This window comes from Trachurus trachurus, assembly GCF_905171665.1.
Source record: "Trachurus trachurus genome assembly, chromosome: 19".
NCBI lineage: Eukaryota > Metazoa > Chordata > Actinopteri > Carangiformes > Carangidae > Trachurus > Trachurus trachurus.
In genome coordinates this window covers 21,517,564-21,533,695 of record NC_139913.1, presented here as the reverse complement: position 1 = coordinate 21,533,695, position 16,132 = coordinate 21,517,564, and the positions used below count along the sequence as shown (strand labels likewise).

Here is a 16,132-nt window from a genome sequence, read left to right as displayed (position 1 = left end):
TTATTAACTAATAATAAAAGTTTTATTAACAACTGAAAGGTTCTGAGAAACCACATGAAATGACATGTGACAAACAGGACTGTACATGGAATGCATGATGATGACACACAACACTTTAATGGGTGAAAAAATCCCTGAAATGTTGTCAAGTTGATTCACTTCTAAGATTTTAACATATTTTACAGTAAGTATAGTATGTTAGTGTTCGATTCCTCCAGACACTTGGATGAGACACACCACAAACACTGCACATGGAGCATCAATTCTGCAGGTGGCCACTATAACACTTGTTTGTTTTTCCGTATTTACTTGTCTCTTTTCTTTTCAGATGACCAATAACCTGGAAGAAAAAAAAAAAGAGAAATATATGGATTAAAATATTCTTGTCATTTAAACAATCTCTTTCACCTTGATAAGACACATTCATTTTATTCTCAGTCATACTGTCTCTCAACATGGACCTCAAGCTGCACCTCCTCCTACACACCTGGGTCAGGAGGAGGGCAGGAGAGCCCGTATTCAGAGTTTAGAGGCGGATTTAGAGGAGGCTATACCCAACAGCATGGAGAGGTCATTGGCGGAGGTCAACCAGGCTCCACCATCAGCCACCAGGATGGCTCCAGACACATAGGATGATGCACGGCTGGCCAAGAAAAGACAGCAGTGGGCCATCTCTGTTTTGTTGCCTGCTCTCTGCAAAGGAACGGACTGGAAGGCACCAGCAGCCTCCCCCCTGGGACCACCTGAGGGATTTAACAGGGGAAAAAGCATGCTCAGAAACTCCTAAAGATCAGAGGTTAGCAATGATTTCTGTCCTACGTTCTCCCACAGCCACTTAATCAGCACCTTCACCATCATGTCCTATGCATTTTCTAATGGCTGGATTATAAACCGAATGTTATTTAGCATCAATAATAAATATTTTTGTTTGATTATATTTTTTCAGTTTTGAAGCAGAAGTAAGCGCAATGTTTGTGTTAATACAAGTCTTAAATAGTTATATCTTCCGACGGCAATCACTTTTATAGAGTGTTTGGTCTGAAACACGGGTCTGTCAGTCACTCTGCTCTGCTGTAAGCCGAGGAGAAAACTTTCCTTGTATCCTACAACCTTTATCCAATGAGGAGAGAGAACGGCATAAAGGGGCGGTCCTCTCTGTGTGTGCAGCCAAGGGATGTGCGTGAATGTAGTGACGTGTAAGGACGAGGGCGGGGACTGCTAACTCCATTGGCTGACAAGAAGTTAGCCAAAACAACCGGATCGCTTACTTCTGCTTTAAATATATTTGAGTAGACTTCAGCCTTTCAATTTCTTCATACTAATCTTCAACAATTCAAGTAATTTCCAACCATTTCATAGCCTCCGTCTTACATGTTCTACTTTTACTCTTCAGATATTGTTTCATCTATATTAGTAATGGTTCAACAATGTTTTCAAACTGTCAGATTTTACATATATTTGAATTTATTCAGATCTTTCAGCTTTCAGCATTCACCCGTATTTCCTTCAGGAAATGCATTCTCTAGTTCATATTAATGTCAGATGACATCTTAACTGACAATTTATCACATTTAGCAAACCATTTTACTTTTATCATTTACTGCAAATCAATGTGCATCACATTATTACATTACAGTACATCACTTTTATTTAGTTGAGTTAATGGGTTGAGTTTCCACACATCCCCGTTGGCAACTACAGAGGACCCACTGGGGTACAAGCACCCAGCTGGGGATATTTTGCTAGGAATTCTAAGATAATCTTTGTGATGAAACATGTTGTAATGAGGCTTTTTCGAGTGGTTTGTCCTCTTTGATTAGTAATTTCTGACATTCTTTATGCCACTTGAATCCCAATTGGGGCAAGAAAATAAGACACAAACAAATTATTTGAGTGCACATAATGATATTACAGGAATCATACCACAAATATGTTAATTTGGTATCATTTATCAATAACAATTGCCCAGTGATGCACGTTTCCATACAAGCTCCCACCTGTGTCTGAAGGTTATGCATGAAGTTGTTGAGATCAAACCACTGCTTATAAAAAAAGGTCTGTTTTTTTTATTATACAAGCATAAAATGAGTTATTTCGTGAACATTGCGTTTACCCAGTCTGCGGTATCCCTCTGTGCCAGAGATAGGACCTGGAGCCACAGTATTGACTCTCACCCCACTGGGCCCCCACTCCACAGCCAGGTGCTTAGTCATGGCATCTGGGGAAGGCAGAGGGAACACAGAGTCGTTAGATTCTCATTTGCAAACCGTTATGTAACACTACAAAAACGCTCTTACCATTTGCTGCCTTAGCCGAGCCAGCGTGCACCTGCAGGGCCTGCCCCTTGTATCCCAGTGTCGCAGAGATGTTCACTATGTTGCCACCATGATCCTGCACACAGCAACGATAGGAAACTTAAAACCAGTGCAATACGTAAATATAGCAGAGACTGCTGTTTTAATCCCATTTGGCTATAAGGAGGCATTCAGTTATCTGTGAGCTTTACTGTCCTCTTTTGGTGATCAGGGGAATTGCAAAAGGGAAATCTTGATGAATGTTACTGATCAATAACCCTAATAAAGTCCTATAGAAACAGCATTATCATATACTGCACTGTGGGCCAGTAAACTGATTACATACTGTATAGCTCTTCAACTTGGAGTAAAGAAATACTATGTCACACAGAAAGATAAAAATGTATTGTACCTTGAACCACTTCTCAAAAACCACCTTGCTGGTGTTGAATGTACCCATAGTGTCGATCTCCATGACAGTCTTGAAGGCATTAAAGGAGAGTGCAGAAGCCGGGCAGAGGAAGTTTCCAGCAGCATCTGTCAAAAATAAAAAAATAAAAACGCACAGCAGCCAAGGACAAAATTATGACACACCACTAGTATGACAAAGTGGTTGAATTTTTCATTACAGCTTTATAAAAGCTTCATTAAAGCTTCTTAGGGAGGTACATTAATTAAACAGGGATCACTTTGCCAAGGTGATCTGAATGTGATTTGACAGCTAATCTCGTATTGATGTAACAGTTTATAACAGGGAGTAGGGTGCAAAGATAGAAGACAGATGCAGCAGCAGAAAAGTTGATTATTAAACCAAAACCTTTCACACTTGACCTTAGTTCAAAGTACATTTGCACTTATTTCACCACACAGACACCTTAAAATGTATTTGTACCTAAAACATAGTCTTAAACATGTGCATAAGAGGTCACATACTGTTTATAAGGATGTCAATACGGCCCAACTCTTTCAGCGTCTCATCCACAGCTGCAGCGATGCTCTCAGGCTGCCTCACGTCTATACACAAAGGGAGACAGCGGCGTCCTGATGCATCAGACAACTTCTTAGCTGCCTAGGGAGACACACAGTGACATCACTTGAAGCCAACATAATTAGTTACGGTTTAACATCTTCAATATCTTTTACATCTTGTAGGATTGTGGAAGTGGTGCAAGAAGAGGGACCTCTTTGAGCTTGTCCAAGTTCCTGCTGGCAATCACTGTGTCGCAGCCGTGCCTGTAGGAAAGAAGAGGGTGAAATATGATATGAACATGAATAACTGCATAACAGAGACAGATGGGGTAACATATGACAAAACAAATGGGGTAAAGGTGAGAACAGGAAAGAGGGGACCCAAGGCCACATAGGAAAGAACACTTAGGGTGAGCCATAAGTCTATAACACTCAAAGTTACAAGATGAGGTATTGATTTTGTTCAATAAGTTATTCCTGCAACTATTTCAACTTTGTCACACATGCACAGGCAAAATTATGAAACTGACTGATCAGATAACACAACTCAAGGGTTTAAAGTGCACCAATATGGTATCTCCCTGACTCCCTCACACGTTTTTCTATGTAAGACTAATAATGACATAATTATGATGCAGAATCGACTCTTTATGTTATATTTATTTCATGCTTTCACAAGTGAATGTAAGAGGCATGTTAAGGATAAATAAGCAGGCGCTTCCTCTCACTCACCTCATGAAGATTTCAGCTATTCTGAGTCCAATTCCAGATCCTCCACCTGTGATGAAAGCAACCTGATCCCTGAAAAATACAGTGCAAATCCTTAAATCACCCAATGCGGTTATCAAAGTGGCAAGCAATTTAACACAAAATAATGCATTATGCATAAGGCCAACTACAGCAAAACACAGTAAATCAGTCAATAAAGGTGATGGGAAATCCACCCCAAAAGCACATATTTTCATCCTTACTTTAATAAATCTGGACTGTAGATGTGTGTGTATGAAGTCAGGCAGTCGTCTGTACCAACATCCTCGGGCAGTTGTTCACCCTTTCTCTGCGGACCTGCCATGCTGATAAATAATGCATGTCAAATAGATGCAGCCACACTGGCACTGGCACTACCACCAGCATCTAAATCTAGAAATTGAGTTGCCCTGGAGCTGGAGAGGTAATTCCATCTCACACATCTCAACAATTGATCCAATATAATATAATACTACTGTTTACCATACACTCAGACAAAACCACACACATGAAAAGTTCTGTAAGAGAATAACATGTTTAAACTATTTCTTTAACCAAATCACACATTTAGGGCAATATACCACATCTCAATTTACCGGCTCCTTTTTAAAACTAATTTAACTCCTTGTTGGCATTATTTGAAGCCCCCTAAATAAGACCCTCCTCCCACGTAGATTACTATTTGGATTTGGGATTGTTTTTAATTATTATGCAGGTTTCTTTTGCTGCCTTTTAGTGGTTTTTCATAAGAATTCACAATCACAGTGCTGGCTTTACGCTGGAAACCTCCATACAGTTACCAAGCCCCATTGGATTAACACATACATTGACATAATAAATATGGAGCTTTCAGTGGCAAGAATGCACGGTGCTGGAGCTGATACTATTCTAGCATGGCAAACAATGGCAGATAAGATCCAGGAATTGTTGTAAGAACTATTTTTGTTGTTAAAACATGGTCTCTCATGCCCTGTAAGAGTTTTATAGAGATCCAAGTTGGGGGGGTGGGGGGGTCGCCGCCTGGTCCCTTTTTATTTTTATCTTTTCCTGTCTTTTTTTTATTATTCTTTTATTTATCTTTTTATTTTTACTAGGTTGCAATGTAGCCTACCTTTTACCTTTATCGGATTAATGTACTTGTTTCCCTTTAAAAGCAATAAAAAAGTTGTTCACAAAAAAAAAAGAATTCACAATCGCAGCACATCCTTACAAAAGTAATATGAAACTGAATGCCAATTAGCAGTATGTCAGTCATCAATAATCAATAAATGAGCTGTTATGTTACTCACAGAGGTTATACGCATACATCAACTTATGCAGCTGTAAGTATCAAGGTGAGAGGTCACAAAATGATGATGCAAAACTAAGATAAACTGCACTGAGACACACAGACCGTCACTGAAAGGCATTTTGATTCGTATTCACTTCACAGTACAAAAAGCACTGTTACTGACTCGTTAAATCTGCTGCAGACTTAAGATAAGTTAGGTTAGCCCACCACTTAAACAACGAACAGTTATCCCGACATTGCAGCTCTGTCCTGTCACCGACATGTAGCCTAGAGCTGCTGCTGCTGTCGTCGTGTTTGTTACCTGCTAGTGAAAGGTTTAGTGAAGCCTCCAACTCTTCTTGACACACGACCTGCACACGGAACACGAGCCTTTACATTACTCCTCCTCACCCGTAAGACGTTTTGTTTTCCAGCAGGAACTATTTGTACTTTGGACGTTTACTTTTCCCCCATGTCCTTCAGTGATGCATTATGGGCAATGAAGTCCGTTTGGTGAGCGTTTGTGTATATTCAAGACCACGCATGTTTCGCTGTGAAGACGCGTTTTCATTTGTCAAGCATAGGCCTTGACGGATAAAGATATCATTTTTGATAGCTAAATATCCATATTAAATAATAATAATAATAATAATTATTATTATTATTATTATAATTATAATTATAATAATAACAAAAACGCATACAAATATTGTGAGTCCAAAACTTTAGAGGTCAGAACTGATTTGATTTGATTCATGCCAGAGAGAAACCATACTGCTCAGGGGACTGTAAAGGTCTTCTCAGTCCAGGGAGCAAAGGAAAATCCTGTGATTCTATAGCTTTTCTCCAATACCCATCATCTGCTCAGATGGCACCAGCAAGGGTCCTCTCTAGTAAACTGACACTGAAATGAACGATCCAGGGTATATAATTTCAGGTTTGAGGCTGATCAGTGTGCACCGGAGCAGAGAGCAGCCAATATTGATCGGTACTTTGGGATTTACTGTTGGAAAAAGCCCTATGCAATGGATCCCTCTAAGACTTTTGGAAAGGATATTATCCTCTGCACTCACTGGGAGTGTATGACTGCCTGAGAGGATCAGAAATGTAAGATGAGAGCTTTGGTAACTTTATTTCAATTTCAAGGGATCTTGCCAATATTTTCTACTTTTAGATTTAATGCAAAGCTTACTCTGCTGTTTTATTTTTTAATGTCTACCTTCGTTCTTAACATTGCATGATACTATGGCGATCCATTTGCAGTCAGTTTTTTTTTTTATTGTTTTCAAGGTTATAAGGATTTAATATCATTGCTGGCTACAGCCATTCTAAGTGCAGACTGAAGTACAGTGTCTGCATCGGGTTACTATGCAATAAGAAAAATGAGTTTTCTGTGATGGATTACTTATGTAAAGTCACAAATTGATTTTCTACCATATAGCAAAAATAAATCAATGGCTTCAAAGATGGGAAAACCATTCAAAACTCTAAAACAATCTGCTTGTTTTCAGTACTGCCTTTTATGACTTGCATGTTTTATTCTGCTGCTTTTGAAAAACACTTTCTAAATACATGATGATGATGATTATAATTATCATTTGCACCAAAAGTAAGATCATACTGTTGAATGTTTAATTTAGACCAGCTCCCAGGCACTTGTACTTTCATGCTCAGCACGGCAGCCAGATGGCACTGTAAGTCAGCATTTCTGCTTGACTCCATAAAGATAAAAAAAGAAAGAAAGAAAATCAGCAGTCTAAATATGAACCTACACCGAAGAAGACGATGAATGCCTCCTACTATAAATACATGAGTACGTCAAATTTACTGAGACAGAATTGACACATTGTGAGAATAAACAAAACCATCTGTGCATCTGTGAGATGTCATATTTAGGAGAGAAAAGCTCCAGAAGGCCTGAAAACAAAGCAAGGTTTCAGAATAAGGTGTTGTTCAGATGAAAAAAAAAAGTTTTGATGTCAATTTGTGATTATGGTCAAGATTTTTAATTGATTTTTTTGTTTGTTTGTGTATTTTCAGATGAGATGGGCCCATTTCAGTTTTAACCCTAACCACCATGCAATTACCAATAAACAAATACCTGTCTTTGCTAGTACTGTATTTTAGTGTTTCAATGGATGAAATCAAGTGAGACTATGTAACATATTTGCTGATGGAGTCTGTATCAAGAAGTCAACTAAATAAATGAGTAAAATCTGAACAATCTCCAATGTCAATTTTAAGGTGATTAATGTTGGCTCACATAATCACTATAAGAGACTCATTATACCAGATCAAGTAAGACTAAATCAGCAAATTCCCTGAGTGTACTGAAGTCAGCAAAGGTCTGTCTGTCAACTCAACATTTCATTTGTAAGAGAAAGATACAGTTTTTTTTTTAAAGGAAAGGAGTCAAGGCTGCTTGTTAAACGTGTTTTAAAGAAAATATCCTGATGCAGGAACATAAAGCTATGTGTAAAAGACTGCCATCATACAGGCGAGCAGAATCACAGACTCAGACAGATACAGTAATTGTTGCAGTGAGCCTTGCACAGCTGAAGTCATAGTTGTCCATTATCCAGCACTGGTCCAGAGACCAGACCGGAGCAGAGCAGACCTACGGCCCTGCAGCACTGACAGCTGGTCCTTGGCTCTGTCCATGTTTTTGCTCTGGATCTGTCTGTGCAGCTTTGCTCTGGCCTTGTGCTGGGGGGTTTGTTTGACCGGTCTCGGTCTGTCCCTCCAGACCCACCAGCCTGCTGCTGACCTCCCACAGCCTGCGTGCTGCCTCCTCGTCCAGGGCCTGGGGCGCTGGTTCCTTTTCTGTCATCACATCATAGTAGCGTCCCGTCACACCCTCCAGATCCTCCGACACTGCCAGGTAGACACTCGGCTGGGCCCCCAGTTCTGGGCTCTTCACCAACAGGGAGAAAAAGGGACCTATGGGATGGGGGGGTGAGGGTGTGGGAGTCCACAGACAGATTTGACTGTTAAATCAAATCACCAGCATGACGCAGAATTGAAGCACTTACTGAAACCATCTTGAACATATAACCAAATAAAATGTGTGTGAAATCCATGTGTTTACTGGCAAACGGTACGTGGTTTTTATTTGATCCTCTTCTCCCCTGGCCCTGACTGTAAATGATCTCAGCACTGAACACGTTCCTCCTCACAGTGGAGGATGTTTATTACCCCAGAGTGTATCATGTAATTAAAAATATAATCATTGCAGAGGAAAGCACAAAAAAAAAAAAAGAATAGGAAACTCATTCCACCAATTCCCAGCATGAACACAGAGACGCTTTTACAGCAACGGCATTGAGATCACTGATGAATCAGGGAGTTCAGTTTGTAGAGGTTTTTTTAAACTAAAAAATATTATTTTTCTAAGTTATGGTTTAGTTATGTAACTGTGAGGTCAAACTTTCACTACCAGAATTTCCTCTTTCAATTTACACAAAGCGTTTATTTCATGACTTTAGTTGAATATACAGTACCTAAAACATTTGAGGTTTTACATGATGAGTTTATAAATGACTACACATTGTCTTAAAGGGACAACGAGGAGTTTCTATTCGGTTATAAAAAAGTATCACGTTAATGTGGATGAATCTACGTTACCCACACTTGTTAATGGGCCCATTTTCGATAAATATATCGTTCTGTCTCTATCGTTATTTTGTTATTATTAGTGGTGGCGGAGATGCTGGTCGAGCCGACCAGCGTTTTTTACTTTCGGTTTCGCAACGAGTCATGAGAATAACGCAGCTGAATCGCCGTTTATGGTTGGAACTACGACGGTATGTGAACCTCTTTGAACCTCTGACTTTAATTATTGATGAATGAAAACATGAGTCCGTCTTGCGCCGGTCAAAAGAATTTTACGGTCGCGGAGGCTCATAAATGTAGTGTGAAAACGCTTCGCTTTTCCAAAACTCCTCGTTGTCCCTTTAAATGAAATTACCCTTCAGTTTATGACAGTTTAAAGGGATAGTTCAACATTTTTGAAAATTGGCCCATCGCCATGATCCCCCTAGTAATAGCAGTAGGTTCGTTACCTTTAATTGTTGGTCCAAGCTGCTTTTAGATCGGGGGAGAAGAATACCGAGCGGCGCAGCTACACTACGGAGGCTAATGGAATTTCTTGGTTTTGCTCATCAAACTCAGCAAATACACAACCAAAAAACTCAAAAACGCTGTGGTGGACAAGTTGTGACCTGCACATTTACCACGCTATGAGATAATAGCGGAAAGTTAAGAGAAGTGAAGCAAATACTCGGAACTACTTTCTTCAGTGAACCACTGGTCGGAGGGACACAGTGTGCGCACCTCAGCCAGTGCCGTAGTATACGGACGTATCTGCAGTAAACAGGCGCTTTTGAAATCACTCCGCCGAGCAGCCGTCTAGAGTGTAAAGTCCGACTTTGCCTCTAAAACAACTCCATCTCGCAACTTTCCGCTATTATCTCATAGCGTGGTGAATGTGCAGGTCACAACTTGTCCACCACAGCGTTTTTGAGTTTTTTGGTTGTGTATTTGCTGAGTTTGATGAGCAAAACCAAGAAATTCCATTAGCCTCCGTAGTGTAGCTGCGCCGCTCGGTATTCTTCTCCCCCGATCTAAAAGCAGCTTGGACCAACAATTAAAGGTAACAAACCTACTGCTATTACTAGGGGGATCATGGCGATGGGCCAATTTTCAAAAATGTTGAACTATCCCTTTAAGCTCCACTGCGCCCAACTAAAACAGTTAAAGGCTTATTGGAATTATTTATGCATTATTAATAATAAACCAGCAATAAAATATATAGTACTGTCTAACAGTCACTTGTAGTATTGACATTTTGTGTATTCTATTATTAATACTTATGTACTTTTAAATAAGTACTATTTTCAGGACTCTTTTTGCAGTGTGGATGTGAATTCTTCTTCCGCCAAAACCAACACAATAGCCTACAGTCAAATAGTACACTCACAAAGTTTAAAGGGATAGTTCACCCAAAATTCAAATTTCACTCATTATCTACTCACCCGCATGTCGACTAAGAGCTGTGAGGATTTTCAGAGTCCTTCGTTCCTTCTCTGAGTTACGGGGGGGTCCGCGCAGCAGTATTTGTCCATATAATGGTTGTGAATGGATACCAACTTTCTTCGTCCAAAAAGACAAACCAAAAAACTTCCAAATACCTCCATACTGCTCGTCTGTAATGTCCCTCTTGTATTGAAGCCCCGACATGAGAAATTGTTCGGAAAAAAATTAAATAAGTCGATATTTTAAGCTTGTTTGTAGCGGAAGCTCCCAGTGTCTTGGTTCACTGCTCGCACTGACCGGCGGAACAATTTCTCATGTCGGGGCTTCAATACAAGAGGGACATTACAGACGAGCAGTATGGAGGTATTTGGAAGTTTTTTGGTGTGTCTTTTTGGACCAAGAAAGTTGGTATCCATTCACAACCATTATATAGACAAATACTGCTGTGCGGACCCCCCGTAACTCAGAGAAGGAACGAAGGACTCTGAAAATCCTCACAGCTCTTAGTTGACATGAGGGTGAGTAGATAATGAGTGAAATTTGAATTTTGGGTGAACTATCGCTTTAAGTTATTTTTAACGTTCTCCTTATTTATACACAACAAAAAAAGAGAGGAGTAGAAAGTTTGCTGAGACACTGTCACCTATCAGAGTGTGAACAGCCTGAGCTCAACGTTGCATATGCATTAGGTAAGCAGAAACTGACTGGAGTTATTGATTACTCTAAATGCAGAATCCAATGAGGGAGCAGGATACTCACTGAGCACAGAGCTCGAGAACTGCGATTGGTGCAGGCCGGTGTGCCTCCCGAGCTCCGTGGCAACAACGCCTGGGTGTACAGCGTTCACTGTGACTCCTGTGCCTGTTACAAACACACACACACACACACAAAGCATTGTTTAAAAATATATATATATCCAATGGCCAATTACAAACAAGAACCTGGGCCGAACTCCCTCCCACACAAGCCCACATATGCAGCAGCCAGTAGACTTTGCCTTGTAATCGCTTGGCGAGCTCTCTGGTGAACAGAACATTGGCAAGCTTGCTCTGACAGTACGCCTGCTTGGTATCAAACTTCTTCTTCTCCCAGTTCAAGTCCTCGAAGTCGATCTTTCCAACGATGTGGGCGAGCGAGGCCAGGTTGATCACTCTGCTGGGGGCGGACTCTTTCAACTTATCCAGCAGAAGATTTGTCAACAAGAAGTGGCCTGGAGGAAGAGAGAAACTATCCAAATCAGGTAGCGATGGGGAGAAGGCAGAGTTTGAACAATGTAAAGACAATGAATGTACAGACGCCACTGTCTGTCTGAATTGGACTGCATTTTTTCATTCTAGTACCTAAATAATTAACTCCAAACTGCACGTCGAAGCCATCTTCTGTCTTCCCTGCTGGACATCTCATGACCCCTGCGTTGTTTACCAGCAAATCCACTCTCTGCTCCTCTACAAGACAGTTAGAGATCATATTCAACCAACTGTGACTCAGCTTTTCTGTCTGTTATTGAGTGCATGATACAGTACGTTTTGCTTTCTCACCTTCCTTGACTCTCTTCGCAAACTCCCGGATGGATTTCATGGAGGCCAGGTCGAGGTGACACGCGTAAACGTGCGGATTCAGGGTGTTCCCTCGTATTTCCTTTGCAGCTTCCTCGCACTTCTCCATGTCCCGGCATCCCATAATGATCCGGCCGCCTGACAATGTGGTAATGGGAAAAGGAGTGAAAAATATCTGCCTCAGATTTTATTTTATTTTTTTGATATTGTGTCTTTTTGCAACCAAAGGAGTGAAATCACATCTTGTGCACACCTCTCCTGGCCAGCTCCTGGGCCGTCTCCTTCCCAATCCCAGTGTTAGCTCCTGTTATCACCACAGTCTTTCCAGGGATTGTGGCCTTACTTGGACACCGGCCTCCAGTCACATGGTTCCTTAAGGGACGAATTAAAACAAAGTGCAGTTCTGTGTTATTTAGTCACAAGAGATTATAACACCTCCTACTGCAGCATTTAGGTGTATGCAGCTTAATATCAACATATTAGATGCTCTGCACAGTTTTCAATAACTGGCTGATTAAACCTCCAATCAGGATGATGTCACCAAATTGCACATGAGCAAAAATGTCTGAGAACTGTGTGTGTAGAGAAAGAGAGAGAGAATTAGAGAAAATAATTTTTGTGTGAAAATCTAGTTTTAAAACCTTCATTATTTCATTTTTTGAGTATTATAGTGCATTATTTTCTATATTTATGTGTTCACCAAACAGCAAACTTTAGGTTAATCAATAATCCATCAAAATAAATATTGTACATTGCACAACAATTGGATGAACAGGGTGCAAAAAGATTATATCCCCCCCCCCCCCCATAGATTAATGCAGTCAGTTTTAAAAACAGATTTGAAACATTTGGTCCTATTTGGTCCTTCAACAACAAAGTAAACAAAAGCAGCTGATTGTGTCACATGAATCACTTTCACACTGTTTTATTTCCCAGTAAGTGAGATAGCATACAGCCTTTTTTTTTTTAAGTTATTTTATTATTTTTTTTTTTTTTTTAGCATACAGCCTTATTAAGCCTTGTTAAATGTGAATGGGTGGACAGAAATTCAGTCCATGTAGTCCACACAAAGACATCAGGCCTATCTACATGAGCTGAGCCACCAATAAGACTGTGTTTTGTGTCGCAGTTGTTGTCATCTTACCACATAGGAGACATAAATACTACAAGGTTAATAACCACATAGCCTACTTAGACTGATTGCCAACATAGGCCTACAGCAATTCAGTGCAATACAACAACAGCCACGTTTTAATTGAGTTAATTATATGTTATGGGTCACATAGGGGAGACCGGGGACAGTAGCAACAGGGGATGGTTGCAACATGTCATTTTTCTCCAATCATGAACAAGCTAGAGTGATGATACTCACGCTGCACATGCTTAGTTGGATTCCCCCCCTTGCAGAGAAAAATCATTTGAATTCAAAAGATGCTACAGGTTTTATTGCAAAAAAAAACTGTTTTTGAGGTATGAAAGTATTTTTTTCTTGAGCTTTGTTTTTGTTAAAACTGTTGTCACTCTTTTTGTGATTCTGCTCAAACTTATATGGTTTAAAGGAGTGACATGTTAACTTTAAGGTGATATGATTAGCAAGTATCAAGAGCACTTTGTTTAGCTAGCACATGGAGTTTAATCATGGCTGACCGGGTGCAATATATGAATATAAAAACAGACCACAAAACAGTATTTTGACATTAATTTTTTTTTTTTTTACTGTTGTATTGCTAATATTAAAATGATGAGAGAATAAATGACAATGGCAAATATAAAAGTTATTCCCTCACAAATTGTTCCATTCATCCTATGTCACTGAAAGTCTTTTTTTTTTTTCAATTTGAATATTTGACATCTGCACATGCAGTAATTCCTCCTCATCTAGACAAATCTATAGCCTACTGTAATTGCCATCTGATCAAAGCTGATGAATAAATAACACTATAGAACTTACATTTTTGATAATAATCCTTTTACTAGACATGAAATAGCCTATATTGTATTTGTAGCATGTTGCAACTGTCCCCGGGCCCGGGGTCAGTTGCAACATTTGACTCCTTACACTCAAATGCAAATTGTGAAGAATGTGGATTCTGTAATCATCTATTAGCCTAATTGTGTTGACTATTAACAGACAAATGTAAGTTTATTGTATAAAAATGTGGTTTGCCTAATCCAAACCGTCTCTGAGTAAGAGAGCCAAATGCAAAAAGTGTTGCAACTGTCCCCGGTCTCCCCTACAAAAGTCTGTTGTCTGCATTACATCAGATGTTCAACACATTGACTCAAGTCTCAACTTTACTGTAGCCTATATTTCTATCAGCACGTATACAGTGTCAAAAATACAGTTACATCTTCTACAGTGGTCTTATGTGTCACGTTGTGAGAAGAGCTACTCACTTCAGTAAAACAGCGCATCCAAACGCTGTCCCAAAGACTGACACTGGTAAGATATATTTGCTCATGGCTCCGGATCAATGTGGACAACGACCTGAACCATCGAAGTGATTTTAACGCTGTTTCCACAGCTGATCTGACAGGACTCCTGTCGTGCAGCACAAGGTTACGCGCGCATGGTTTCACCGTCATCACACAGTTCTGACCAACTGCAGAGAGCGAAAAACCCAATGGCATTATGGGAAATGTAGTCCGGTTTTTAAAATGGGCTTCCAGGTTTTACTTGTGTGTAAAACAACTAATTCAGCAGGGAACAGCTCAGGCCTGTTACACAGAGAATGTGTAAGCGACTGTAAGTAATCCAAAAGCCACATGAGCAAAAACCACAAATGAGCCCACCATCTCAAAACATAACAATGATTAAAGAGAAGAGAATAAATGTGAAAAATGTGCTTGACTAGGCTACTATCGGTGGTGTCTTCACAGGTCAGGTACAAAATCAAGCAGAAAGCTGCTATTCATCCTGAGCGCTGCTGTCACAGTCCTCACCAACACCATGAAAGTAGAGCACATCACAGCAGTGCTTAAATCACTGCCCTGCCCTCCTGTGTATGAAAGGGTAGAATCGTTTTGCTTGTCTATAAAGCACTTAATGGTCACAGGCCTAAAGACATTTCTTGTTAATTTGTATATAACAAAGCACTGGGACCCCTCAGCTCATGTTCCCCGGATCAAAACCAAGCACTTTATTTTCTATGCCTCGCAAACACCTGTGGAACAAGCTTCCTAAATCTGTCAGCACATTTAGGTCAGGGCTTAAAGCACCATAGTTAGCCTACCTCCAGCTCTCCAATAAGTTATTGAAAATATATTAGGCCTAGCCAATATGCTTTTTTCTGTTTTTGGTGTCTGTCTAATATCTTCCTATCTTTTATGTTTCTGTAAAGCAGTTTGTGTCGAAATGGTGTTATAAGAATAAACTTGTCTTGCCTTGAAAAAGGATAAACAACAGTAGCCTAAACTTTGAATGCTATCAAGAGTAATTCATTTGAACAAAATCTCTTTCAGTAAATCAGTAGTGATTTGTGTGTTTCTGAATTCATTCTGACAGTTGGTTTTAGTTTTGACATAGACAGAGAATACTGAACATCTAGGCTATTATAGCTTATTTTCTTTAAATATTGAGATGGATATCATTCTGAAATATACAGTATGTGCTTTAAAAAAAAAACATAACATGAGAACCGAATGAACCAGGAGCCAGGGATGAGATATCGGGGGTGTTACAGGAGGAGTCTGCAGAGGAGGAGATGACTATATACAGTGGGAGAGGGTGATGTGGCTGTGAGTTGCTTTTTCTGTTTTTGGATTGTTTAAAAAAAAAAAAAAAAGATGCAAAATGACTGTTGTTCAGATTGAAGTCTATGGAGCCAGGTGAGACTGTGAGAGTGAACGCAGCAGAGGGAGGAGAGAGCTAAAGAAAGACAGAAAGAGGCTGTTATAGACCAGTGCCTGGAGGTGTGAAGGTGGGGTGTATCTTTGTACATGAGCTTTTGAATTCAATACTTTCTTCCTGTCTGAATGCTAAATGTTGCTCCACATGTTCTCCTAAGTGAGCAACCTCTCCTTCTGTTCAAAGTAGAACGTTCCAGATTTAGTTGGATTGTAGACAAGGAAATATTTCTAATATGAGGCACATTTTCATACTCTTTTTTTAGAGGGGCAGCTGAGAATGATATACCTCATCTTTCATCCCTAACAATGAAATCAACACACTGGGGTGGATGTCATGCTCTGTATCAAACCTGTTGCGTGCCCATGATGCAGCAACAATTTCATTTTGTCTGTACAGGAAGAAAAACTGAGGG

At 40.0% G+C, this 16,132-nt stretch overlaps 2 protein-coding genes across 3 annotated transcripts; both read right to left on the bottom strand.

The window, feature by feature from the left end:
- decr2 (2,4-dienoyl CoA reductase 2, peroxisomal) lies at window positions 1–5,763 on the bottom strand. 2 transcript variants are annotated; one of them, XM_083993700.1, is made up of 10 exons: window positions 5,603–5,763; window positions 4,235–4,336; window positions 3,996–4,064; window positions 3,476–3,527; window positions 3,228–3,363; window positions 2,707–2,831; window positions 2,298–2,391; window positions 2,114–2,218; window positions 488–743; window positions 1–340 (listed from the first exon to the last, which is right to left on the bottom strand). In XM_083993700.1, the coding sequence occupies exons 2-9, from the start codon at window positions 4,333–4,335 to the stop codon at window positions 520–522; spliced, it is 906 nt and encodes a 301-aa protein (XP_083849826.1). In that variant the 5' UTR covers window position 4,336; window positions 5,603–5,763; the 3' UTR covers window positions 1–340; window positions 488–519. The 2 variants fall into 2 exon arrangements, with proteins under 2 accessions (XP_083849826.1, XP_083849827.1); XM_083993701.1 differs by having other exon boundaries at window positions 555–743.
- Window positions 5,764–7,675: 1,912 nt separating this feature from the next.
- Window positions 7,676–14,404, bottom strand: LOC311002374 (retinol dehydrogenase 13-like). Its single transcript, XM_083993725.1, has 7 exons — window positions 14,268–14,404; window positions 12,124–12,242; window positions 11,853–12,008; window positions 11,655–11,759; window positions 11,312–11,524; window positions 11,074–11,175; window positions 7,676–8,220 (listed from the first exon to the last, which is right to left on the bottom strand). The coding sequence occupies exons 1-7, from the start codon at window positions 14,330–14,332 to the stop codon at window positions 7,898–7,900; spliced, it is 1,083 nt and encodes a 360-aa protein (XP_083849851.1). The 5' UTR covers window positions 14,333–14,404; the 3' UTR covers window positions 7,676–7,897.
- Between the last annotated feature and the right edge of the window lie 1,728 nt (window positions 14,405–16,132).

Excerpts from the sequence above, each read along its gene's own strand:
- decr2 (XM_083993700.1), bottom strand. The coding sequence starts at position 4,335 with ATGGCAGGTCCGCAGAGAAAGGGTGAACAACTGCCCGAGGATGTTGGT. Across the intron at positions 4,065-4,234 it reads TACAGTCCAGATTTATTAAA|GGATCAGGTTGCTTTCATCA; the intron begins GTAAGGATGAAA and ends TGTATTTTTCAG. Across the intron at positions 2,219-2,297 it reads CTCGGCTAAGGCAGCAAATG|ATGCCATGACTAAGCACCTG; the intron begins GTAAGAGCGTTT and ends TGCCTTCCCCAG.
- LOC311002374 (XM_083993725.1), bottom strand. The coding sequence starts at position 14,332 with ATGAGCAAATATATCTTACCAGTGTCAGTCTTTGGGACAGCGTTTGGA. Across the intron at positions 12,009-12,123 it reads CCAGGAGCTGGCCAGGAGAG|GCGGCCGGATCATTATGGGA; the intron begins GTGTGCACAAGA and ends CCACATTGTCAG. Across the intron at positions 11,176-11,311 it reads GCTCGCCAAGCGATTACAAG|GCACAGGAGTCACAGTGAAC; the intron begins GCAAAGTCTACT and ends TGTTTGTAACAG.